This window comes from Scylla paramamosain, chromosome 19 (assembly GCF_035594125.1).
Source record: "Scylla paramamosain isolate STU-SP2022 chromosome 19, ASM3559412v1, whole genome shotgun sequence".
NCBI classification, from domain to species: Eukaryota; Metazoa; Arthropoda; class Malacostraca; order Decapoda; family Portunidae; genus Scylla; species Scylla paramamosain.
Genome location: NC_087169.1, coordinates 22,094,419 through 22,119,020, shown reverse-complemented (window position 1 = coordinate 22,119,020; position 24,602 = coordinate 22,094,419). Strand labels below are relative to the sequence as shown.

The following is a 24,602-nucleotide window of genomic DNA, read 5'->3' as shown; positions in this document are numbered from 1 at the left end:
TCTACATTATTAGCAGTAGAAACTCTTGATAACCCGACAAATCATCTCTGTGGGCTTTGAAAACAGTGGCAGTGAAAGAGCAAAGCGTTTCAGAATACGGACCGTACTACCATCACGGAGACAATACAAGAAACGCGGTCACAGTACACAAGGGGGTTGGTTGGTAGCGGTGGGATGAGGGTTAGAAGCCCCGCTAAGGCCGGTCACGCTTAGAGCCAACGAGTGGCCGAGGCTTCCCCGTTGTCTTGATCAATACCACGCAAGAGGCGAAGGTATTGCAGTGGTAGTAATACGAGGAGCGATATTAACGTAGCTGCAATCTGCCTGCCATTCTTTGCGTGGTGGTGGTGGTGGTGGTTTAGGAGTAGTTGTTGTGATTGTGTTTTTGTTATGGTGGTAGTAGTTGTTATAGTAGAAGTCGATGTAGTGCTGCATTGGTGTTAGGAGTAGTAGTAGTAGTAGTAGTAGTAGTAGTAGTAGCAGCAATAATAGTAGTAGTAGCGTTTCTTTAGTAGTAGTCGTAGATGTAGTGATGGAGTAGCGGAGAAGGAAGTTCTGAGAGTGGTAAAGCGACTTGGGAGAGAAGAGAAGCAACTGACTGCCTGTGTTTGCGAGTTAACCGAGTGAGAGAGAGACTTTCGCGTGACGCTTTGTCTGTGATGAAGATGACCAGCAGAGAGGAAAGTGCTGCTTATTCAATGCTGAGGAGATGGAAAGTGTTACGACAACAAACTGAATACTCCATGACGAAAGTAAAACATCCTCTTAAAAATTATCTTGAAAAAACACGGTCACGAAATAAATGTTTAAGAATACCCAGGTTAGGTTTGTTTTTCTTTATTAACTTTGGAAGTGAAAGTGTTATTATTACAGTGAAGTGAATATCTTCCTGTATTAACGTGGGAATGAGTTATAAGTGTTACGATTACGGTTAAGTGAATCATGTATGTGCTCAATAGAGTCCTCGCTTGAACGTTAAGTGGACGGATATGTGGGAGATTAAATGAAAGTGTTTTGATTACAGTGAAGTGAAATTTTCTGTATTAGCGTCGAAAAGCGAAGAAAGTGTTGCGATTACAGCTAAGTAAATCATGCGTCCACTTAATGGGGTCCTTGCTTCCACGCTAAGAGGACGGATGTGTTGAAAATGCACCAGTTAGCGAGGGAGTGACTGAAGGGCGGGCGGGCTGCGGGGCGGGGCGGCGAGCCTTAGGAGTGGGACAGCCAGTCAGTCAGTTGGCCACCGCCCAAATTGTCGTACAGTGCGCTACCAAGCTGCCGGAGAACCGAGAGATACAATGACTATCAAAGGTCTGGGGAAAGAAACGGATGCCTGATAATATCCCACATGTCACTTGTTTTCACTAGTCAGACAGTGGGGAAGTCTGTAGCGTGACAGGGGTAGTGGTGAAGACGCGCCAGTCACTACACCACGGGTCGATAATACCATAACCCCAGTCACCATTCCCTGCTGACTCGGGCTCGGCATCGGCGGCGTGACTGCAGTGCTGCACTCGCGGGTCGCCGGTGGCACGTGCAGCGGTGAGTCAAGCGCCGCGGTCTGAGAACCTTCCTGCCGCACGCCGCCCTCCTCCTGCCGAAGTGCTGGTCGAAGTGCTGTTGCGGCTTACGTGTTCTGTTCCTGAGTGGTTTTATCTTGAAATATTTATCTGTCTGCAATAACGGGTGTTGCTAGGTGTGCTTTACCTGGAAACAGTACTGGGATGCGTGTTTCTGTATGAACTGTATTAAAAATCATACTCGTAGGGTGTTGGATATGAATACCTGTGTGATGTACTTAGAAATCACAACTGTAGGCGGTCTAAGATACAATATGGCTGGAAACAATACCGGATACGTATAAAGTGTATATAAATTATGCTCGCAGGTTGCGTTGAATATGAATACTTTTGTGGTATACTCAGAAACGATACTAGGTTGTGTTCTATATTATATATCTGCGCTAAATCTATTGCCATGTGTGATTTACCTGGAGATAGTGGAATACCTGAGTAATACATAAATCATGAAAGAATGACTGAGAAATATTGATGTGATTTACATTGGCATACTGAGTTGTGAGTAATGCGTATAGATCTAGTGTGTTCAGGATGATTTACCTTGAAATTATAGATTGACTGGCTGGAATGTTAACTCCTGAGTCATAAATTAACGAAAGTTCGCTTAGAAAACTTTATATTTTTTGTCATTTGCTTTGACACATTAGGTTGAGAGGAATGTACGCATATATGTAGGGTGTTTGAGTGTAATTTATTTAGAAATATTGGGTAGCCTGGAATACTAATACATAAATTATAGATATATAATCGAAACAATATACTTTTTTTTTGTTCCTAATCTTGGTTGTCAGGAATACATATAGATCTAGCTTAAATTCCTTGAAATAATAGACTGTCTGGAATATTGATGCCCGAGTGATAGATAAACGAAAGATTGCCAGAAAACACCATACTTTCGTTATTTATGCAAGACTGAAAGAAATACGTATAGTTTTAGAGTGTTCAGTGTGAGATATCTCGGTATAAGAACTCTGCCTTGCATAAATAAACCCAAAATTAATAAGGTAAGCATCACTTCCAAACTTTATCACGTATATCATTCTGTTCTGGCAATGGCAAAGTTAGGATTCAACGAGTAAATGAAAAACGAGAGTAAAGGTTTAGCCGAAACACGTGTGGTAGGGTAGCAGTTTGCAGTTACACATCACAACGAATGGTTTACTGAGATCAAGTGTTTCATCATCCCTTCGTTATGGCGCAGGGTGTATGCGAGAGTGTGTCAGGCGAGGGTGTAGCCTGCGAGGTGTCAGTCAGTGGCGCGCAGAGTTAGAGCGGAGATGGACTGGTACAGCGACTGGCCGCGGACGCTGGTGGGCCTCACGTTGGGCGCTGGCTGCCTCCTGTACTACTTCCTGGACGTTGCCAAGGTACTTCTGTTGCTGCTACTACTGTTTCTACTGTATCTTTGCCCTGTGTAGTATATAGTTGGCATGTTAAAGGTGTTTATTTGACGTGTGTGAAAAGTACTGTTTTGTACATATGTGTTAACTTAATTTTCTTCTCTTTTTGTTACGAAAATTATTAATTTCTTCTTTCTGTTAATAAGGATCGCGTGATTATTTTTTCTCCTCTGTTTGGCGTAATATTTTTTATGTGTGTTTTCTTTTTCTCAGTACTTTTCATCTCATTCTGCGAAGAAAATAACGAAATTAAGTTGTATTCTTTCTTTTATTCCTCATTCCGTATAGTTCACTTACTCTCGGTTGCATCATTCCTAGATTTTTTGTTACACTTCTGATTTTAGTACGGGAAATACAAAACTAAGAATATTTTTCATTCCTCTGCATTTCCTGTCCCTCTGTATCTCTCTCAAACATCCACAATCCTTTCTCTACGTAAACTTCTAGCAACTTTCCTTCTCTGTGTCATTTGTTAGATTTAGTCCTTTCTTAGTAAGGGAAATACAAAAGGATGTTTCATCCTTCTGCATTTCCTTTCCGTCTATATCTCTCTCAAACACCCACAATCCTTTCTTTACGTAAATTTCCAGCAACCTTCTTTCCCTGTGGCATTTGCTAATTCTGGGAGGGAAGACCTGCATGTTTTGAAGTCTTAGCGTTATTGGAAATCTAACCTAACTTAACCTAACTTAACCTAAACTTCTACGTAGCTACCTTCCTTCCCTGTGACATTTGCTAGTTCTTGGAAGGAATACCTGCATGTGAAGTCCTGCTAGCGTTACTGGAAATCGTTGAGGCATCGACCTCGCCCATAAAACTTGCAGAAAGTCCCAAATTTTGTGTAGTATTCTTGGCCTTCCCAAACACTCCTGCGTCTATCTCGACCTCTTTCTGGCTTGAGTGGAAGTTGGTGGGAGAGGGGAGAATTTTCAAGGGTGTTATCATGCTTCTAGTGGTAGTTTAACAAGGATTCTGGTTTGTTAATTGAGGAAACACCCATGAGAGCGTAGTAGTGGGTAGTCTAATGTTCCTCAAACACTGCTTCGTCTTATCTTGAGTGGAAGTTAATAGGGATTTTCAATGGTATTTTCGTGTCTGTAGTTTAATGAAAGTTCTGCACTATTTTCAAACACTCCTGCGTCTTATCTCGACAAGTTTCTATTTACCTCGAGTGGGAGTCAAAGGAGGGATTTTCAAGGGTGCTTTCATGTTCTTGGGTAATTTAATAAAAGTTCTGCAGTATTTTCAAGCACTTCGCCGTCTTACCTCGATTTCTTTTGTAACCAGCTGGAGTAGAAGTTGTGGGACTTTCTAGAGCGTTTTCATGTTCCTAGCGATAGTTTATAAGATTCTAAGGGTATTCTCAAACACTGGTACGTCTTATCTCGATTTCTTTCTGACCTGCTCGAGTGGAAGTTAATGTTTGTTTTCAAAGGTGCTTTCATGTTCCTACGAGTTGTTTAGTAAGAATTTTGGTGTATTTTGAAAGATCCTGTGTTCTGTCTCCACTTCTTTCTAATCAACTCGAGTGGAAGTTATTTTATTTTATTTTTTCCAATGGTCTTTTCATGTTGGTAGAGGTACTGAGAATTCTTTGTTTTTTAATTTGAAAGAACACGTATAAGAACGTGACTTATCACCTCTGTGTGTTTTCAATTCATCCCGATGAGAAGCAAGCGTTTCAAAATACGGGGGTGTAGTTTATTCCTTGTTTATTTATTGACAGAATTGAACTTTAGTTAAAACACATGATTCACTATTAATTTATTTACTTTTCACTTTAATTAGTTTAGCAGAAGTGAATATTAAACAAGAAATATGTTTCGATAATAAACTTCATACTCTTCATAATAGTTGGTTTGATTTAGCTATAACTGTGTATTTCTCATTACTATTTCTTAGGACTGAAGTTTTTAATGATGTTTGGACTGCGTTTAGATGTAGAACGTGATGTTATATAAGGAGGAGGAGGAAGAGGAGGTAGAAAGGGATTGTACTGGAAGAAGAAAGAAAAAAATGCTGTTTTCATGCAAAGTATTTCATTAAAGTAAGAATCACGTTACAGTGTCATGTATTTTATGTCAGGACGTGTTAAAAGTAGTAGTAGTAGTAGTAGTAGTAGTAGTAGTAGTAGTAGTAGTAATAGTAGTAGTAGTAGTAGTAGTAGTAGTAGTAGTAGTAGTAGTAGTAGTAGTAGTAGCAGTAGTAATAGTATCGTTCTAACTGACATTATTGCGTGCAAGAATATTTTATACTTTTTTTGCTCTTCTTTTATTCTGCTTGTGATTGTGCGTGTAATGTAGTAGTAATAGCAGCAGCAGCAGCAGCAGCAGCAGCAGTAGTAGTAGTAGTAGTAGTAGTAGTAGTAGTAGTAGTAGTAGTAGTATAACCCTCATTTCATCTGCTATCTTCTCATATGAGTGAGAGTACGTGAGTATCTGTGTATGTATGTTGGTTTAGAAAGCGGTGACGAGGAAGTAAGAAAAGTGAAAGAGCCGAAAAAATGGAAAGTGAGGAAAGGTACGTGTATTTGCAATGGTGAATCGTCATGTTGAGTATTTAGTGAGTATGTGTGTGTGTGTGTGTGTGTGTGTGTGTGTGTGTGTGTGTGTGTGTGTGTTTAAGAGAGATACAAGCTTACAAGTTAATCACCCAAGCTTACATGAACAAGCGTATAATCCTTATCAGCATAAAGTGAAAGTGAATAGATAGATAGATAGATGAATGAATGCGTAAACATGTATGTCAACGATTGAGAAACACAATGCAAATGAGTAAAACTGTATAACAAGAAAGGGAAAAAAAAATAAAAGAAATGGATAGACAAAGAAGCGAAAACAAAAGTGAACAATTGAGAAATATAGAAATGAGTGAAGATGTAACAAGGAAGACGCAGACTCAAATACCAAAGAACTGTGCATGTTGTATAACTTGTTCTTCCTGTTCTTGTTCTGTTCATGTGTATCGTTGTTATTAGTGCTCTTTTTGGTGTGTGTGTGTGTGTGTGTGTGTGTGTGTGTTGCATGTTCCTAGTATTTTAGTTGTTTAATATGTTTGGTATGAGAGCAATTTGTTGGACCACGCTAGCTACTGGAATTATGCTGTGTGCTGTGTTGTGATCAATGAAATATCTATCTATCTGTGTGTGCTGAAGGCGTGGCGCTGTCTCTCCTCCGGTAGGTTCCCCTGGTGGCGTGCCGGCGCGGGGCGTGGCGTGGGTTTCTGGAGCAGCACCTGAGCATTCTACATGAGCGGTACTGGCCCACGCCGTGGTGTTATGAGTCCCGCTGCCAGACCATCATGGCCTCCGTGCTGCGCGCCAGGCTGCCCCACATCAACTACAGGAGGTGAGGCTCTCAGGGGCGCATGAGATAAAGGATATACGTTATTTTACAGAGAATTCCTGAGTTTTATGACATATACTCGTGGTTATTGTTGTTACAGGAGGGGAAGCAGCGAGGCACACACTTTGGCTGCTGCTGCTACCACGCCTTCGTCAGCTTGCTTTGGGCACACACACACACACACACACACACACACACACACACACACACGTACATCTTTTCGTGTGTGTGTGTGTGTGTGTGTGTGTGTGTGTGTGTGTGCTATAAAGGTTTTCATGACGTAATTAGGAGAGATTGATAGTAATGTCTGACAACGTGAACAAAGAGAACGGGATATAAGACGGACACACACACACACACACACACACACACACGCTCTCTCTCTCTCTCTCTCTCTCTCTCTCTCTCTCTCTCTCTCTCTCTGAGCACCAATTCCTTCCATAAATTTGTCTTATATGAAAAACTCCCTATTGATTCAACACTAAAAAGCCTGATTACTGAGTCTGTTCCATTAATCTACCACTATTTGAGCCAGCTCCCTCTTATCAACTTTATCATTAACTTTATTAATAACCCTTTAACTCTATAGTGTAACCCTTTGACATCCTCTCCCTGCAGAGAAGTGGTAAGACTGAAAGACGGGGGGCAGGTGAGTCTGGACTGGCTGGAGGCTACTGACGGAGGCGCTGGGCGAGGCACTGAGGGACCTCCCGGGCTGGTGCTGGTGCTGCCTGGCCTGACGGGGAGCTCGCAGAGTGAGTATGTGAAGGGCGTGGTTCTGGAGCTGCAGCGGGCGGGCGTCACCTCTGCCGTGCTCAATAACAGGGGCATGGGTGGCCTCTCCTTGCTGGTGAGTGGGCGTGGGTGTGGAGGGAAGGGTGTGGGTGAAGTGGGTGTGGAGGGGTAAGGGTGGATGAGGAGGGAAGGAGGAAAGAAGGAAGGAAGGACGGAAGGAAGGGAGTGTTTGTGGTGTCGTTGTTGTTGTTGGTGGTGGTGGTGGTGATGGTGGTGGTTGTGTTATTGCTGTTGTTGTTGTTGTTGTTGAAATAATGCTACTGTTTTTATTACTTTTACTTCTGCTACTATTGCTAATGATAATAGTAATGTGTGTGTGTGTGTATCCCGTAGACTACCAGGACGTACTGTGCCGCGAACAGTGACGACCTGGAGGAGGCACTGGACTACCTGAAGGCGACGCGGAAGGGGAGTCCTCTCTTCATCATCGGGATCTCCCTGGGCGGGTTAGTGTTCCTCTTTCCCTTCCCTCTTTGTTCCCCTTAGACTCCTTGAACCCTTAAAAAAAGTAGGTTCTTTTAACTTAAACCCCCTTCTGTTCACTTAAACCCCTTCAGCTTAAAAAAATATATGTTTTGTCTTATTATCTCGCTTATAAATTACCTTTTGTACTCTAAAGCTTCTTGAACCCTTAAAAATACGTCTTGTCTTCTTAAATCCCTTATTAATAATGTTATGTCATCTTTAATCTCTTATAACCACTCAAAACTATTTTCCATATTCTTAAATCCCTTAAAAACTCACACTTCATCTTCAGAGTAATCATGTAAAGGATTATAACCCACAAATTAATCATATACAACTTCAAAACTCTCAGATTAATTGTAAAAAGGCTTAAACTCCACAAACAAACAACGCAACGCTTCCTAGCCCACAAATTGACCAAACAAATCTTAAAAACTGATAAATTAATCATAAAAAGACATAGATTAATCATACAAAGCCTAAAAACCCGCATATCAGTCATATAGAACAAAAAAAAAAAAAACATAAACTAACACGCAAAACCTCAGAAGTCACAAAACTAGCCATACAAATAATTGAAACCCACAAACCAACCACAAAAAACATCCAAACCCACAGACTCATCACCGGAAACTACTTGGCCACGAGAGGCGAGGCTGCTGCGGACAAGGTGGCGGCAGCAGCAGTGGTCTCCGTGCCTTGGAACATGGTGGAGGGGCTGCGAGGGATGGAGAGGCCAATCTGCAACCTCCTCCTTAACAAATACCTCGCCTCCTGCCTCTGTGAGCTCGCGGACTCCTTCAGTTACCAGCTGGCGGGCGGCGACCATGACTGGAATCTAGATGATGTAGTGAAGGTGGGTTTACGTTACTGGTGGTGGTGGTAGGGGTGGTGGTAAGGAGTGGTAGGGAAGGGGTAGTGTTTAGGAGTGGTTCTTCTTCTTCTTCTTCTTCTTCTTCTTCCTTGATGTTGTTCTAGGCCAGTGTCCCTCTTACATAAAAGATAAGATGAAATTATACTGTAGTGACAGTAGAAGTAGCAACAATGGTAAAAGCAGAGGGAAGACAAGAAAAATAGTAGTAGTAGTAGTAGTCGTAGTAGATGAGACTGGACTTTGATGGTGGTGGTGATGATAATAGTAGTAATAGTGGTAGAAGAAGAAAGAAGACAAGAATAATATTAGTAATAGTAGTAGTAACAATAACAACAGAAGTAGTAGAAGTAGCAATAGCAGAAGTAAAAAGAAATAGTAGCACCACCACCACTACCACCACCACCACCACCCACAGAGCAAGACTATGAGGGAGTTCGATACGCGGTTCACGGCTCGTCAGTTCGGGTTTCGAGACGCGGACGACTACTACAGGTCCTCCAGCCTTCACAACCACCTAGACAGGATTAGAGTGCCGCTGTTCTGCCTCAACGCTGCCGACGACCCATTCCAGCCCATGCCAAGTAGCGTACACGTTCATTTTCTTCCTGTTGCTTTTGTTTGGTTCGTGTTATTTACTGGTGTTGTTTTGGTGTTTGTCTTGGTGTTGTCTCGAATGTTTACTAGTTTATTTTCTCTTTTATTAATTTACGTTCACTTGTTTCTTCTTCCTTCTGTTCTCGTATTAAATATCTATTCGTTTTCTTTTTCATTAGGTTAAGTTTGGCCATCAAATATATTCCCTTGCTTCGTTCTTCTTGTTCTTCTTATATTCACACTAGTTTCTTGTTTGAATAAAATATCCACTCCTTTTCCTTTCGCTTAAGCTAGGTCAGCAAATCTAACCTTGACCTACCTCCCCAGTGCTGCCAATGGAAGCTGCGCAGAGGTCAAGTCACGTGGCGCTGGTAGTGACCTCTCGCGGCGGTCACATTGGCTTTATGGAGGGTCTTTTCCCCAGCCGAGCCTACTACAGTGACCGCCTCTTGACCCAGCTGGCGACCTCGATCTTGACCAATGGCGAGGCTATTCAGGAGGTCAAGAAAGAGGCTATGCAATGGTTGACCTCCTCCTGTTAGTTTGTTATGTTAGGTCACTTCTTTGGGCCTTAACTTGACCTAATATTGCTACCTGATATTGTTGGAAAGCCTTTTTTGTTAAATCTCCGTCGTCTTGTTTATTCTCCTCCTCCTCCTCCTCCTCCTCCTCCTCCTCCTCCTCCTCCTCCTCGTCCTAAGCTGTTATGTTAGGTCAGTCCCTTAGGCCTTAAGCTGACCTAATGTTGTTATCTGATAATTGTTGGAAAAGCTGTTTTTGTTAAATCTCTTTCTAGTCTCGTTATTTTGTTGTTTGGTCTTGTCTCTCGTCTTGTTTTTGTTTTTTTCTCTCTGGTTCTTCTTTTCTGTCTCTTTGTCTCTTCACTTCTTTCTGGTTCTTCCTTTTTATCTGTCTCTCTCTCTCTCTCTCTCTCTCTCTCTCTCTCTCTCTCTCTCTCTCTCTCTCTCTCTCTCTCTCTCTCTCTCTCTCTCTCTCTCTAGTTCTTTCCTTCTGTCTCTCTGTCTGTCTGTCTCTCAAAAGTTTTGTTGTTATAAGGAGATCCTGACGTGTTATCCGGTCTCTATGTAGTGTTAAGTGCTACATTCACATTTTGCAGTGAGTCCTGGAGTGCGGATCGAAATAAGGGAGAATTTGATATTTTAGAAAACTATGTTGCGAGTTCTTAAAATAAAAAGATTGGGAGATTTTAAGTAGGATTATTTAAAAGAAGAAGAAAAAAAAAGTAAATATTGTGAGTTCTTAAGCTGGAATGTTACTAGTTTTTTAAATCAAAATATCGGAGAAACTGAATTACTGCGAGTTCTAGATTTGAAATATTGCCAACTTTGAAATCGGAATATTGAAAAAATAAATAAATAAATAAATAAATAAAAATACGCGGTCTAAATTTAAAATGTTGCTAGTTTTTTTTTTTCTTTTTTAATCGAAATTCTGAAAAAAAAACTAAACTACTGCGACTCATAAAAATGTTGCAAGTTATAAAATCGAACCATTGTAAATTCCAAAGTCAAGCGAAGTGCTGCAGCGGTTGAAACTGTGTTGTTGAAGTCCCATCTACCTAAGTGAAGCATTGCAAGTGTTTCGCTACAGATCTCGGAGAGAAATAGCGTTACCAGTGATCTACGGGAAATGATACCGGTCTTATGCAAGTGTGTGTGTGTGTGTGTGTGTGTGTGTGTGTGTGTGTGTGTGTTGCAGGATCTGAGCTGGAATGTTTGAAGGTTCTAAGTGGAGGTTTACGAAGCGTTGCAAGGCGTGGATCAAAGAAAACGTAAAGAAGGTTGAGGTTGTTAGTTTTGTCTTTGTAAATTATGTAAATAAAGATGAAACTTATAAATGTGGCTTTTTATAAAACTATTTATATGTTTTCTTATATATTTATCTATTCTTTAAGTTTTCTTTACAGTAAAAACAATAACGTTAAGAAAATATTGTTCTTAGAGAGAAAGAAAAAAGAAAGAAAATTATAATTCTGAAAGTTTTACGGTTAAGAAAAAAAATAGTAATTAAAAATCATACCAAATATTATTCAAGAGTTTGACGTCTAATAAAAATATGAATAAGTAAAAACAAATAAAATAACAAAAAGATGTATAAAAAATACTATTTACAAACTTTTATGATCAAGCAAAAGAATAAAAACGAAAATAAAAAAAAAAAAGTTGGTAATAAGAAAGAAAGGGAAACAGGTGAAAATAAATGGTTATAAAGGAGGTGGAGGTGGAGGAAGTGGTGAGGGTGGTGGAGATGGAGGAGGTGGTGGAAGGTCAGGTAGCGTACAATGGCGCAAGACAAGAGACCTCCAATAATGTCGATTACTTTCAGGGCTTTGCTGAGATTCTCGTATTGTCTCCCTTCCCCCTACCATCCCTCCCTCCACCTTGTTCTTCCTCCTCCCCTGTCTCTCTTTTCTCCTTGTTCTCTCACTCACCTTGTTCTTCCTGTTTCTTTGTCTCTCTTTCTCCTTTCTCTTTCACGTTGCCTTCGTTTTCTCTTATTCTCATATTCTGATTTTTTTTTAATTCTCTTCACTTCTGCCGTTCTTCCTCCTCATTTTTTTTTTTCTGTTCCTCCTCTTCCTTCTCCTCCTCCTCCATCTCCTCATTCTTTTTTTTTTCTTCTTTTTCATCCTCCTTCTTCTCATCATGATCACCATATCATCATTAGTAAGATAACATGACGGTAAAGCCAGATTTTACCTATTACCTTGAAAAAGTCTCTCCCTCTCTCCCTTTCTCTTCATCCTCTTTCTAACTCAATCTCTCTCTACGGGGATGACAGTGACACCTCTGAATCCCTTCCCCACCTCCAGGTCAATAATGCGTCAATAACACTTAATAACATCTTGCGTCACGATCGATCCCCGCGTGACGTAAGCCTCCCCACACGGCGGTGCAGTGCGTGACGTCATGGCAGACACACGCTGCTCGCACCGCTGTCAGACGCACGAGGTAGTCTCTCGATAAGTATTGTGTAAGTTTCACTGTTATCAAGATTGAGGGTGATAGGAGGGATATATTTAGTGACTGTATGTTGAGTCTGGTTTTTAGTACTTGTAAAATGTGTTATATTATGTTTAAATAGTGTTATCTCCTTAGTTTTCTTCCTTTATAAGTTATTCTTCCTTTATAAGTTATTGTAAAGAATATTTAAGAAAACTCCAATTTTGGTTAATTTAGTAAAAAAAAAATAAAATAAAATAAAATAATCGCTTAATTGAATAACATGCAAACATTAAACAGAATGAAGACAGCTAACGAAAACCAAATAAATAAATAAATAAACGTTCTTAGAACATTAACTAGAACAACAATTTAAACCAATGGATGACAAAGCAAGGCCATTAAACTGAATATTGTAAACTGAAGGTAAACTTTGAAACTAGGACAGGATAATAAAAAAAAAAAAAACAATAATGTTGCTGCAAGACACAAGACAAGGAAAAGAAAAGAAAAACAAAATCATGAACGTTACTGCAAGAATTAAGAGACAAAAAAAAAAAAAATCATGAACGGTATAACTGCGAAAATTAGGAAAACTAAATAAATATTACTGCAAGAATTAAAAGAGAGAACAGAAAGAAAATAAAAGATGAAAAGAAGAAAAAAGGAAGGAGAATGAGAAACTGAAGAACGTTACTGCAAGAATTAAGAGAAGGATATTGTACTACAAGAATGTGTCTGGTGTGGGTCTACGGGAGAGCGGACTCACGAGAGAATGGAGCAAGGCAAGTGAGGAGAGGGGAAAAAGTGTCGTACTGCTCTATGACACTATACCGGAGCTAGTCACCGGTAGAAGGATAACCTTAAAGATCATTTGTGTCTGTGTGGTTCTAAGACGCGGGTTAGTCCTCGTGCCAAAGAACACTTGGCCCTGTAATACCTTGTTCTGTCAATCACTCAGAGCCAAACCGCTTCAAACATCCGTATTCTGACAAACCGAGTGATATTTTGAATCTCAAGCGTCTTTATAACTTAATATCCCTGCCTTTTTCATCACTTGAGCGTGTCGTTTAGATTGCTGTGTTTGATATATATAAGGGAAACAGTACTTTTAGCTACGGTGAGATGCCAGGTAAACGTTGGAACACTGCCAGAAGAGTACCAGCTGAATGAATGTGTGTGTGTCTCGAGGAAAGATAGCGCGTTTGGGTTTATGGGACTTGTAGTGAGCCGTAGTTTTGGCACTGGTAGTGTGGTAGTGTGTGGTGGTGGTGTGGTGGGGACAGCAGTGAGGGGGAGCAATGTTGCGGAGGCTTATTGATCTGCTAAGGTGTTCCTCCACTTGTGAACTGCCCAGAACATTGAACTTTTTGTTAATCTTTGTTAACCTGTGTGAGTGTTGAGTCCCATGTGACTGTGAACCCCTAAGCTCTTTTGAGGTTAAGCTTCTTGTGACATGTCTTCTTAAGCTCTTTTTTTAACGTTAAGCTCCTTGTTATGTTACGCTCGATTTAATGTTACCCCTCAAAGTTCTTTCAGACGTTTCTCTTTGAATCTCTGTGATTAACTTTGAACTAACGTGTCACAGTAACGTTGAACATGTGTCACGTTACTCATTAAACCCTAGGTGACGAAACGTGTTGAATCCTGTGTGATATTAACCTCATGAACCATGTGATGTATAGCTCTTGCATCCACACGTGATATCGACCCTAGAACCCCAGCTAGTTACGTTTGACGTTTTGAATCCCATGTTGAGCTCTTGAATCCCCATGTTATTTTAAGCTTTTTTGACATAATTTGATCCGTAGGTCTTGAATCCCATGTGATGTTGGCTCGAATTCTATGTGATGTTGACTGGAATCCTATGTGATGTTGCTTTTGAATGCTGTGTGACGTTAGCTTGGTGACTCTAGCGTGACGTTACTGCAGCTGGAATATCCTGCGTGGCGGATATCACCTCATCATGACTCGGCTTCACACACACCTTGTATCGCGTGGGGGAACCTGTGTGGGACTTTCCTTCACAGTGTAGTTTGTTTAATCCGTGTATAGTGTATAATGTCGTGACTCGAATATAAAATTTTGTATTCTGAGAAACTGCGTGGAACTTTCTTTCACAGTTTAGTTTTGTTTAATTAGTGCATGGAGTGAAGCATAAGATATTGAATTAATAATAACATAATATTTGGGGGGGGACGTTTTGTAAAGGTCAGTAGGAATAATACATGTGATCTAAATTTATTTAAATCGTTGGTATAATATAATCCTTAATTTTCAGGCCGGTGAGCTATAAAACTAAATAAATGAGCAATTAACAAACAGGAAATATGATAAACGAAACATTACTCATTTCAAAACACTGTTTAACCTTGCAGCCACTCGTTCATTCAGACACATAAGAAAAACGGAGAATTTAATTCAATATTCACCAAATCAGACACCACGAAACTTAAGTCACTCTTTCTTTGAGACAAACAAAAATTAACCAGTCAAACTCAGTACCAATCCTTGCCAAGCACGGCTATACCACGAAACCAGTCACGTAGGAGCGACGATTCGAAATTTTCAGAGAAAATGCAAACATGGTAAGAAATAAATAGAATCTAGCTCAGTTCTCGAGTCAAACACGACCTACCACAAAATCAAACATGTTCTCAAGCTAAGACTCAAGCAATTTTAACAGAAAACGTTGCTCTGACATCCAACACTGCACCCGTCGACTCGCGAAGACCTAATAATACGAGCAAGCTATTTGGGGAGTGTTATAAAATAGTAAGGAGTAGGAAAAGACTTTGTGGAGTGTACTCGTATGAGGAGTGCTTGGAGTCTGCAGAAGGCAGAGGAGAGCTAATATTGGCGTTGGTGCGGCTGCTGGAGTAAACAAGACCGTTGGAGGAGTAAATATGTCTTAAAATGTGTGCGATAGCTCTTTTGAGCTTGTCACGTGTCTAGGAAGATTGATAACGATTGAGAATTAATGATTCGATGCCGGATGTAATACTTGAGAACTAATATTGACTGCTGCAGCTGAGAGAGTAAACAACGCCGTTTCGAGGTGCGATAGAGGTGTTTTTTGAGCTTGTCACAAGTGTAGGAAGACTGATAGCGTTTTAGAAGTAATGTATCGATGTGAGATGTATGTGAGAGTTGGTGCTAGCGCTGCTGGAACTGACAGAGTAAACAAGACCGTTGGAGGAGTAAATATAAGCGTTTTCTTGAGCTGGCTTTTGTTTAGGAAAACTGGCAGTGTTTGAGATGTAATATTTCAATGTGGGATTTATGTGAGGATTGGTGTTAACATTACTGGAGTTGATAAAGTGTTGGAAAAGTCGTGTTTTGAGTGTGTAGGATGTGTGCTAGGACTAAAAGTATGAAATGGCCTCCTGGAGTGTTAGAAAAGCCACGTTTTAAGTGTAGGGTTTGTGTGAGGACTGGTAAGGCGCGTGTCAGAACTGTGTGCCCCCCGCAGGGTGTATGCAAGGGCTGGAGTGTTAGAGGGACGCAGAGGTGGAGCAAAGATGGACTGGTACAGCGACTGGCCGCGGACGCTGGTGGGCCTCACGCTGGGCGCCGGCTGCCTCCTTTATTACCTTCTGGACGCCGCCAAGGTACTCATGCTGCTCCTACTGCTGTTTCTGTCCCTTTGTCCTGCATTCTGTATTGGTAGTATAAGGATCTCCTGGAAAAGTGCTGTTTTGTATGCGTGAAGTTTTTCTCGTTACTCCTGTATACTGAAAATGTATTACTACTGTTACTACTACTACTACTACTACTACTGCTACTACTACTACTGCTACCATTGTCTGCTCTCACTATTGTACTCTTAAGGGTTTTCTGACTATTTGTTACTACTACTACTACTACTACTACTACCACCACTACTACTACTATCTCCTTGGCCTCACTACTGTACAGTTTAAAATTTCCTTCTTTTCTTCCTTTTTTTGGTGTGGAAAATCACTGTTTTGTATGTGTCAGGAATTTTCTTATTACTTTTTTTATTTTTGTTGTGGAAAATCCGATAACAAGTCATTTCCTTTCCTCTCCACCTTATCAACATCTCATGAATGTGTAAGGAGAGAACACATCATAATCCGTTGTAGGAAGGAAAAGTGGGAAGGCGTTTGATTTTAAGACGCTTTGCTCTTTCACCACGACTATTTTCAAAGGCCACAGAGATAACTGGCCAGGTTCTCAAGACTGCTTCTCCCGTTCATAATAGAAAAATCTTGTTAATCCGTCACTGGAACCTTTATAACACCCATAGAAACCCGTGTCACTTCAACTAGAGCCTTTTGAATGTAGTGGAGTTGCGGCCAGAAGTGTTTCAGAATATAAAGTGTTACAGGCTTACAAACACTAGTGGGAGGTGTACATGTTACCGTGAGATTAAGATGCAAGACAAGCTTCCTTACGAGAGAGTGAAGGCGGGAAGAAGTGTAGCGTTGCAAGCTTACAAACACCAAAGGGAGGGAGAGAAGTTAGCGTACCCCGAATACTTTAAATAAGCTGTAGTTGAAGTGGCACGGATTTTTAAAGATATTTTTACGTTTCTAGTGACGAATAAACAAGATCTCTACGTTATCAACAGGAGAAACACTGTTGAGAACCCAGCTAATAATCTATGTGGCGTTTGTAAACAGTCGTGGTGAGAGAGCAAAGTGCTTGATGCTAGGAGACATTAGGAGGCAAGACACGTTCCCTCACGCCATTCTCGTCTCACTCATTGGGATGCTCGCTCGCACGCCGCACCCAAGTGACACTGGGATGATATGCAGGTGTTAGGATAGCGGGGGTGGCTGTGAGGAAGGTTTTTCTGGTCTGTTTTCCTCCTATTATTATTACTACATCCCAGTTCGTTGGTGTGGGTATGATGAATGGTCGATATCGCAAGTTTAGGGTCACGTATTTTGAAACGCCTTGTACTGTTATGACTTGTTATCCTTGTGTTATCATTTCCAGCAGTGAAAGCGTTAGGGATACAGTGAATCGCTCTGTTCTCTCATCAGGTTTTCAGAGACACGAGATAATGAATTAGGTTTCCATTGGTGTTTTTGTTAATTGTTGATGTAGAATACTTGTTGAACTATCTCTAAAGGGTTAAGACTTTTGAAACGTTTTGTTCTTTCACCAGGAATGTTTTCAAGGCCACGAGGTGATCAAGTGGGTTCTCATAGATGTTTTTGGCCTCTCATGATGCAAAACACTTATCAGACAATCGTTACAATCATGAAAACGTCACTGAAAACCCCTTAAACTTCCATTAGATCCTGTTATGAGAAGTATTTGAGACAGGTTGCTGAAACTTTGAGAATGTGATCCTTATTGTGAACAGATGTGGTTGATAATGAAGTTGAGTAACTAAACGTAGCCTAGATAAGAACAGACATTGTAAATCATGAAGACAATGTAATGCTGTGTGATATGAATACAGGTAAAATGATAATGAGAAGATTGATTTTTTTTAAGTATAATACGAAAAACAGGAATAATAATGAAAAAAAAAAAAAAATTGGAAGAGTGACTTTGACACAAGTAGGAATGATAACGATAATAATGACAACTATTGGAAGTTTTAATTAGGCGCAAATATGGAAAAAGTACGTTTGGGTGTGTGTGTATTTGAACAAGAAGTGTGTCCGGGTGTAGATAAAACGAGAGTAGGTGTGGGTAAGTGTGAGTATAGCAAAGGATAGGAGAGTGACAAAACCAGGTGTGCGAAGGGAGATGAAACGGACAGGTGTGTATGTATGTATGTATGTATGTATGGGAGGATGGTTAGGCAAGAGATGATCACGTGGGAGCGGCATGAGAGAGAGAGAGAGAGAGAGAGAGAGAGAGAGAGAGAGAGAGAGAGAGAGAGAGAGAGAGAGAGAGAGAGAGAGAGAGAGAGAGAGAGAGAGGTTTGTCAATTTTATCAGCAAGTGTAAAAGTGATAGATAAAAAGACCCATGTAAAGGCTAGGGTAAGGCAGACTTATGTAACACGGCTTCATTACTCGTGTTCCTCTCAGTGAATGAAGGATAAATCTTATCTGGCGCTGTGTTGCAACTATGGACCGTGAAAGAAGCAGTCTTATCTCTCTCTCTCTCTCTCTCTCTCTCTCTCTCTCTCTCTCTCTCTCTCTCTTTGCATGATATTTTTCCTGCATTTCTCTCTTTGCTGACTAAGTTGTTTAATATTTTCGTTTAAAACTGCAATAACAAGAGTGAAATGTGCTTTATAAGGAGAGAGAGAGAGAGAGAGAGAGAGAGAGAGAGAGAGAGAGAGAGAGAGAGAGAGAGAGAGAGAGAGAGAGAGAGATACGCAAAAATTTCGTTCTTTTCTTGTAATAGAGCAGTTAATTAGTAGAATACATTAACGGGTAGTAATGTGTGAGTTTAGTGGAGGTCTCTCTCTCTCTCTCTCTCTCTCTCTCTCTCTCTCTCTCTCTCTCTCTCTCTCTCTCTCTCTCTCTCTCTCTCTCTCCATTCACCTCTCATGAATGGTGGACGCGACTGCAATTTTCTCTCTCCTTCCTCACTTTTCTTCGCCACTTCAGGGAGTCAAGGGTGGCGGGGAGGGAGTTAAGGGGTCACTTGAGGCTATCACAGGTGCAGGCAAGGCTCATTCAGAAGCAGGGAAGCGTAATAAAGGAATACAAAAGGTTTATTTCCTATCTCCACTTTATGACTTCTCCGTATATGTCAGTCAGGCTTTGCGATTGGGGTGGCAATTTGAGTGAGTTTGTTTATTTCTCTCTCTCTCTCTCTCTCTCTCTCTCTCTCTCTCTCTCTCTCTCTCTCTCTCTCTCTCTCTCTTGTGTAAATAATTTGGGTGTGCTTTTTTTTTTTTTTTTTTTAGTTATATGGTTATTTCATATTGTGTTCATGTTTCTCTAGTTATTGTTTAGCTTTATACTTGTTTTTTTATGGTTATATTACTGAACGAGTGGCACTGTCTCTTCTCCGGCAGGTTCCCGTCGTGGCGTGCCGGCGCGGCGCGTGGCGCGGGTTCCTGGAGCAGCACCTGAGTATCCTGCAGGAGAGGTACTGGCCCACGCCATGGTGCTATGAGTCCCGCTGCCAGACCATCATGGCCTCCGTGCTGCGCGCCAGGCTGCCCCACATCAACTACAGGAGGTGAGGCCCTCAGGGACACGAGGCACACTCCGGGATGATTGTGTAGGGAGGATTCTTCTTTATACTTACACTAGTAGCTAACGTAGGATAGTTATACAAACAACCTACTAAGGATCTCGAGACCTTTTGATATATGCCTTCCTTTTTATTTCTTTGCAACTCAATCTGTAGAGGGTTCTTTATGATTAAAATATGTTGTTGTTTATCTTCCTTTGTATTCCTTTGTAAATCTAAAGAGGTCCTTTTAATATCAAGGCCTGTTGTTGTTTACCGTCTTGTGCATTCCTTCGTAACGTAATCCGCAGACTGCTGTTAAGTTGTCACAAGTCACGTGTTTCTCGGTGCCTTAGGGAACTGCTGGAGCTGAAGGACGGCGGACAGGTGTGTCTGGACTGGCTGGACGACGGACGGGAGCACGACGAGACGCACCCCACCGTCATCATACTGCCGGGCCTCACAGGGTCGTCCCAGAGTGAGTACGTCAAGAGCTTCGTCCTCTCAGTGCAGGACGCCGGCGCCAGGTGTGTCGTCTTCAACAACAGAGGCCGCGGCGGAGTGCAGCTGAAGGTGTGTGGTTTCATGTTCCTTGCATCACTTATCTTGCTGGATGCGCGTCTCAAACCTCTAATTGCCTTCCTTCAGTCTTAACCCTCTGAATATTGTCTAAATGTTGTTACGTGTTCCTTACAAACACACTCTGGTTCTTCCGTCCTGCAGACCGCCCGAACTTATTGTGCGGCGAATAGCGACGACCTGGAGGAGGCGATCGAGCACATCCACAAAAGATACCCGAAGACGCCCCTCATGGCCACGGGCATCTCGCTGGGAGGGTGAGTACTCGTGACGACTCTGCTACTGTGATATACAACCATTTACAACACTTAGCCTGCTGCACAGAGATCCGTAATCTAAAACACTTCTGCCCCTCACCTCCACTGCTTTCAAAAAGCTGTAGTTGAAGTTGCACACGGGTTTCTAAAAGTGTTTTTACGACTGTAGTGACTGATTAATAAGACTTGTATGTTATCAACAGGAGAAACACTCTTGTGAACTCGGCTAATCATCTCTGTAGCCTTTGAAAATACTCATGGTGAGAGAGCAAAGCGTTTTTGAATACGGACCATATGTGACTTACTTCCTCTCTTCTCATCACACACACACACACACACACACACACACACACACCAGTCATAACAAGAACCACATAAGGCCTGACTACTACTACTACTACTACTACTACTACTACTGTTAATGCTCTATTTGTGTCTTATATACGTTGCAGACTAAGTTGTATAATCGTCTTTACCTATAATCGTATTCAGCCGCTTACTTTGATACCTTCTCTAGTTATTAACCATATCAGAGCAGTGAATCAGCGTCTTTCTTCAAGTTCTATTTCTTAGCTATACTTACTCTCAGTCCTCGTCATGGCCTGGCCCGTGTGTAGGAACCCCGTGAGGGTTCTTAAGGGCTGTCTCTAAAGGCCACAGGGATGATTAGTCAGGTCCTCATGACTGTTTCTGCTACTGATGGTGGTGACTGCTTGTTAAACTGTCACTTGAATCAATGCAAGCTTCAATATCTTCCATTCGAGCCTGTTAGACTATCTCTTGAATCACAAAATAATTCAAAACTCCACTGCCATTGAAAATTTTTATATCTTCCATTACAGCTTGTTGAACTATCTCTTGAATCACGAAACATCCTTGAAAGCCTCATTAAAAGTGTGAGACAAGACACTTGGGCTTTCAAGAATGTCGTGCTAGTCTTTTTCTGTATGTTAAAGCAGTTTCTAGTTAAATAATCAAATGAAACACCAATGAGAACCTCCAATAAATTACGTTAGAACCTATTACAACCCATTACCATCCACCAGAACCTACAGCAAGCACCATAATGACACTAAAACCTTAAAGAACACTCCACTAGCCTTCTCTCCCTTTGGAACCTTTTAGAAATACGGTTTCTTATTAACAGAACATTTCTAGCCTTAAAAATCCCAGTAACCTCCACCAGTATCATTAAAACAACAAAATAAGGCACTAAAACAATTAAGAACACCATCGTAGCCTACTATCTTTCTTGCAACCTTAAGAGAACTCAGTGGCATTCTCTCTCTCTCTCTCTCTCTCTCTCTCCTCAGTATGATCTTAGGTAACTACTTGGTAACGCGGAAGGAAAGAGCCGCGGAGCACTTGGTAGCAGCAATGGTTCTCTCAATCCCGTGGAATGTGTTTGTTGGGACCCAGAGCCTCGAGAAACCCTTGTGGAACCTCCTGCTGAACCGCCACCTCGCCAGCTGCCTTTGTGAGTCCATCAGAAGCATGAGGAAGCAGCTGGAAGGAAACTACAGCTGGGATTTGGACCACGTCATGAAGGTTAGAGAGAGAGAGAGAGAGTCAATAAAATAAATAGGTGAACAAATAAGCAAATACATACATAGATAGGTAGAAAGAAAGACAGGACAGATAGATAAATAGATAAAACATGAGATTTAAGAAAGCAGACTAAAATAGGAAATAAGAAAAGAAAGGAAGGAGGAAAAGATGAACTGAAGAAAATTAAAGAACGAGAGAAAGAGAAAGAAGGGATTGATGAACGGAGTGAAGGAATTAATGAGAGAGAGAGAGAGAGAGAGAGAGAGAGAGAGAGAGAGAGAGAGAGAGAGAGAGAGAATATTGCATGCTTGTGTTAGTCTCGCTGATTGGATGGAAGTGCCCGTGTTATGAGGTCATTAAATCATATCATAGCAACACTCCCTCTGCACCTCTCTCTCTCTCTCTCTCTCTCTCTCTCTCTCTCTCTCTCTCCTCCTCCTGTTTATCTGTTTACCTATCCATATATCTGTGTTTTTATCTATGCATTTATCTACTATTTCCTCCTCCTCCAATTTTTCCTTATAATATCTGTCTTTTAATTTTTATTTCATCATTAACATAAGTCCTAATCCCTGAACCTCTTTCTAATCCTCCTCCTCCTCTTCCTCTTCGTCCCTCTCATCCTCATCATATCTATCTATTCATTCCTCTCTTTATCCATACTCTCATCCACCTTATCCACATACTTCTAGTCTTCCTAATCCTTGTTTCCTTCACTAGAGCAAAACGATTCGGGAGTTTGATTCGCGGTTCACGGCGGTTCAGTTCGGTTTTCGGGACGTGGAGGACTACTACCGCACGGCCTGCCTCCATGACAAGCTGCATCTCGTCCGCGTTCCTCTCCTGTGTCTCTCCGCTGCCGACGATCCATTCCAGCCCCTGCAAGGTACTGTGTGCTGGTGGTGGTGGTGGTGGTTGTGTTGGAGTGAGGGTAGAGATTTGGTGTGCGTGTGTGTGTTTGGTGGTCTGAAGGGGAGTTTTGTGTGTGTGTGTGTGTGTGTGGTTAGTTCAAGGGCGTGTGGTGGTGATTGTGTGTATGGTGTTGTGTGCGTGTGTGTGGTTAGTAATTAAAGGAAGGATTTGGTGTGGTACTGTGGTGTTTGTGGTGAAGGTAGTGGTGGTGTTGGTGATGATGCTGTGGTGGTGGTGGTTTTGTGGTAGTAATAACGGAATGGTCGATTAAGGGAAGTGGTGATTGCAGTGATGATGGTAGTGGTGGTAGTTTGAGAAATTTTCTTCTAGTGAAGACGGCAGTAACAGTAGTATAAGTAATCATAGTAGTAGTAGTAGTAACACCTCCTTAACCTCCCCTCAGGCATCCCCGTCGAAGAAGCCAAGAAATCTAGTCACGTTGCTATTGTGGTGACCTCTCGCGGTGGTCACATAGGATTCATGGAAGGCATTATCCCCACCAACAGCTACTACAGCGACAGACTCTACAAACAGCTCGTCTCTGCGGTCTTTTCCAACCTCGACCAGCTTGGGGACGTGAGGGGCGAGGCTCAGAAATACGCGACAGAGGTTGTGTTTAGCAGTGCGGGGGGTAGCGGTGACGGGGAGGTGACATCTTCATCATCATCAGTAACAGGAGTGTCTGGGTTAGCAGAGAGGTCTTCATAATATCACGCTTCTGTTAAGCTGTTGTTATTATTATTATTATTGTTATTATTATCATTATTATTATTGTTATTATTATTATTACTGTTGGTTTTAATGTTTTTAATATTATGACTGTTACTAAATTATTACTTATACTATCTAGTAAAAAAACGTATTTTTTCTTGTTTATAACCAATAATAACTAATAATAGCAATAATGATAATAGCAATAATATAATAATAATAATAATAATAATAATAATAAACAAGTCAATAAATGAAGGAAACAAGTAAATTTATGAGCTAGCTAAATAATATGGAAACTATAATATTTTCAATTTCCTAGCCTACCCGGTACAATAATGATAATAATAGTTACAACAAGAGGCCATTATCACTGCCGTACAGCGTAGTTATAATTAGTACAACAAAAAAAAAAAAAATACGTTCGTGCACAAACAGTACGATAGTTATTGTGTCGCGGTGTAGCGGATCAAAGTAGAGGAAAAATATGCAGTTGATATTCAAATGTATTACTACGCTGTTTTAGACCCAAAAAAATCACAACTAACGCACACGTTTACGCTGTATAGTTTTTGTATAGATATCTTTACGTTTAGATTTTGTATAGTACGCGGTTAGGATACATTTAGTCATGTTATTAAGATGATTAGGATTATGATTTGGTAATAGGAAGGTATTGGTTCTCAAATACTGCTAGGTGACTGGAATAGACTCATTAAACAGGTTATTAGTTCTAAGCCATTAGGGAGCTTTGAAAGGTCAAATTATGGATGGGTATGAGATGAGTGGAAATAGGCAGGCATTTGTACAGGGACTGCCACGTGTAGACCTCATGGTGTCTTGCTGTTTCCCTTAGTTTTATTTTCTTTTGATTTAAAGAGCCACGTTATTGAAATGATGAAAGTTGCGGTTATTCTGTCATATCTTAATATAAAAGTCGTGTTATTAGAATTATGAAGATCATTATTGTTTTGTACATTTTATTGTGAAGTCACAAAGATTATTATTGCTGCCTTTAGTAATATGTAATATGTAATATGAACATGTACTGTACTATACGAGTATGCTACAAAAGTTATTTGTTATTTGTTACACCAATAACATGGAAAATACCGGAAGATTTTGTTGACAATGTTTTTATTACCCATGCCTTAAGTTAAGATCGAGGAAGTTCAAATAATGGTGCTTAAATGTTTGTTATCCCTTAGGCTAGCTCTAATTGATCTCTGCATCACAGGTAATGTAAGTACGGCACGTAGGCAGCTGGTTAAAGGTTTACATTAATTAGTCTACCAGCTTAACTTGTTTTTTTTGCCTGGTCTTTCATTGTACAGGGTTGGGAGAAGACGCACAGCCGAAAGGTGTAAATTGTTTTAGTTGATCGCCTTCCTGTAAGTTAAGTAGATACGTAAAGGGAGGTGTTAGGAAGTCTTGTAATAGATGGAGGTGTTAGTGAGTACTA

At 41.0% G+C, this 24,602-nt stretch overlaps 2 protein-coding genes across 9 annotated transcripts; both read left to right on the top strand.

Moving 5' to 3' along the window:
- The first annotated feature begins 283 nt into the window (after positions 1-283).
- Positions 284-10,910, top strand: LOC135109918 (protein ABHD1-like). Of its 4 annotated transcripts, none has more exons than XM_064021811.1 (8): positions 285-1,311; positions 2,782-2,947; positions 6,161-6,327; positions 6,943-7,174; positions 7,453-7,565; positions 8,203-8,440; positions 8,874-9,039; positions 9,380-10,910. In XM_064021811.1, exons 2-8 carry the CDS (start codon positions 2,858-2,860, stop codon positions 9,592-9,594), a joined length of 1,221 nt encoding a protein of 406 aa, XP_063877881.1. In that variant the 5' UTR covers positions 285-1,311; positions 2,782-2,857; the 3' UTR covers positions 9,595-10,910. The 4 variants fall into 4 exon arrangements, with proteins under 4 accessions (XP_063877882.1, XP_063877881.1, XP_063877879.1 ...); XM_064021809.1 differs by having other exon boundaries at positions 285-1,542; XM_064021810.1 differs by lacking the exon at positions 285-1,311 and adding an exon at positions 1,549-2,584.
- Positions 10,911-12,719: 1,809 nt separating this feature from the next.
- LOC135109914 (phospholipase ABHD3-like) lies at positions 12,720-24,258 on the top strand. 5 transcript variants are annotated; one of them, XM_064021805.1, is made up of 8 exons: positions 12,720-12,916; positions 15,488-15,626; positions 18,973-19,139; positions 19,490-19,706; positions 19,857-19,969; positions 21,283-21,517; positions 22,238-22,403; positions 22,833-24,258. In XM_064021805.1, the coding sequence occupies exons 2-8, from the start codon at positions 15,537-15,539 to the stop codon at positions 23,135-23,137; spliced, it is 1,293 nt and encodes a 430-aa protein (XP_063877875.1). In that variant the 5' UTR covers positions 12,720-12,916; positions 15,488-15,536; the 3' UTR covers positions 23,138-24,258. The 5 variants fall into 5 exon arrangements, with proteins under 5 accessions (XP_063877875.1, XP_063877874.1, XP_063877873.1 ...); XM_064021804.1 differs by having other exon boundaries at positions 12,893-13,147; XM_064021803.1 differs by lacking the exon at positions 12,720-12,916 and adding an exon at positions 13,263-13,407.
- The last annotated feature ends 344 nt before the right edge of the window (positions 24,259-24,602 follow it).

Coding starts and splice junctions, on each gene's coding strand:
- LOC135109914 (XM_064021801.1), top strand. CDS start 13,317: ATGTTGCGGAGGCTTATTGATCTGCTAAG. Junction 13,346..15,487: donor AGGCTTATTGATCTGCTAAG/GTGTTCCTCCAC, acceptor TGCCCCCCGCAG/GGTGTATGCAAGGGCTGGAG. Junction 15,627..18,972: donor ACCTTCTGGACGCCGCCAAG/GTACTCATGCTG, acceptor CTTCTCCGGCAG/GTTCCCGTCGTGGCGTGCCG.
- LOC135109918 (XM_064021811.1), top strand. CDS start 2,858: ATGGACTGGTACAGCGACTGGCCGCGGACGCTGGTGGGCCTCACGTTG. Junction 8,441..8,873: donor ATCTAGATGATGTAGTGAAG/GTGGGTTTACGT, acceptor CACCACCCACAG/AGCAAGACTATGAGGGAGTT. Junction 9,040..9,379: donor CCCATTCCAGCCCATGCCAA/GTAGCGTACACG, acceptor CTACCTCCCCAG/TGCTGCCAATGGAAGCTGCG.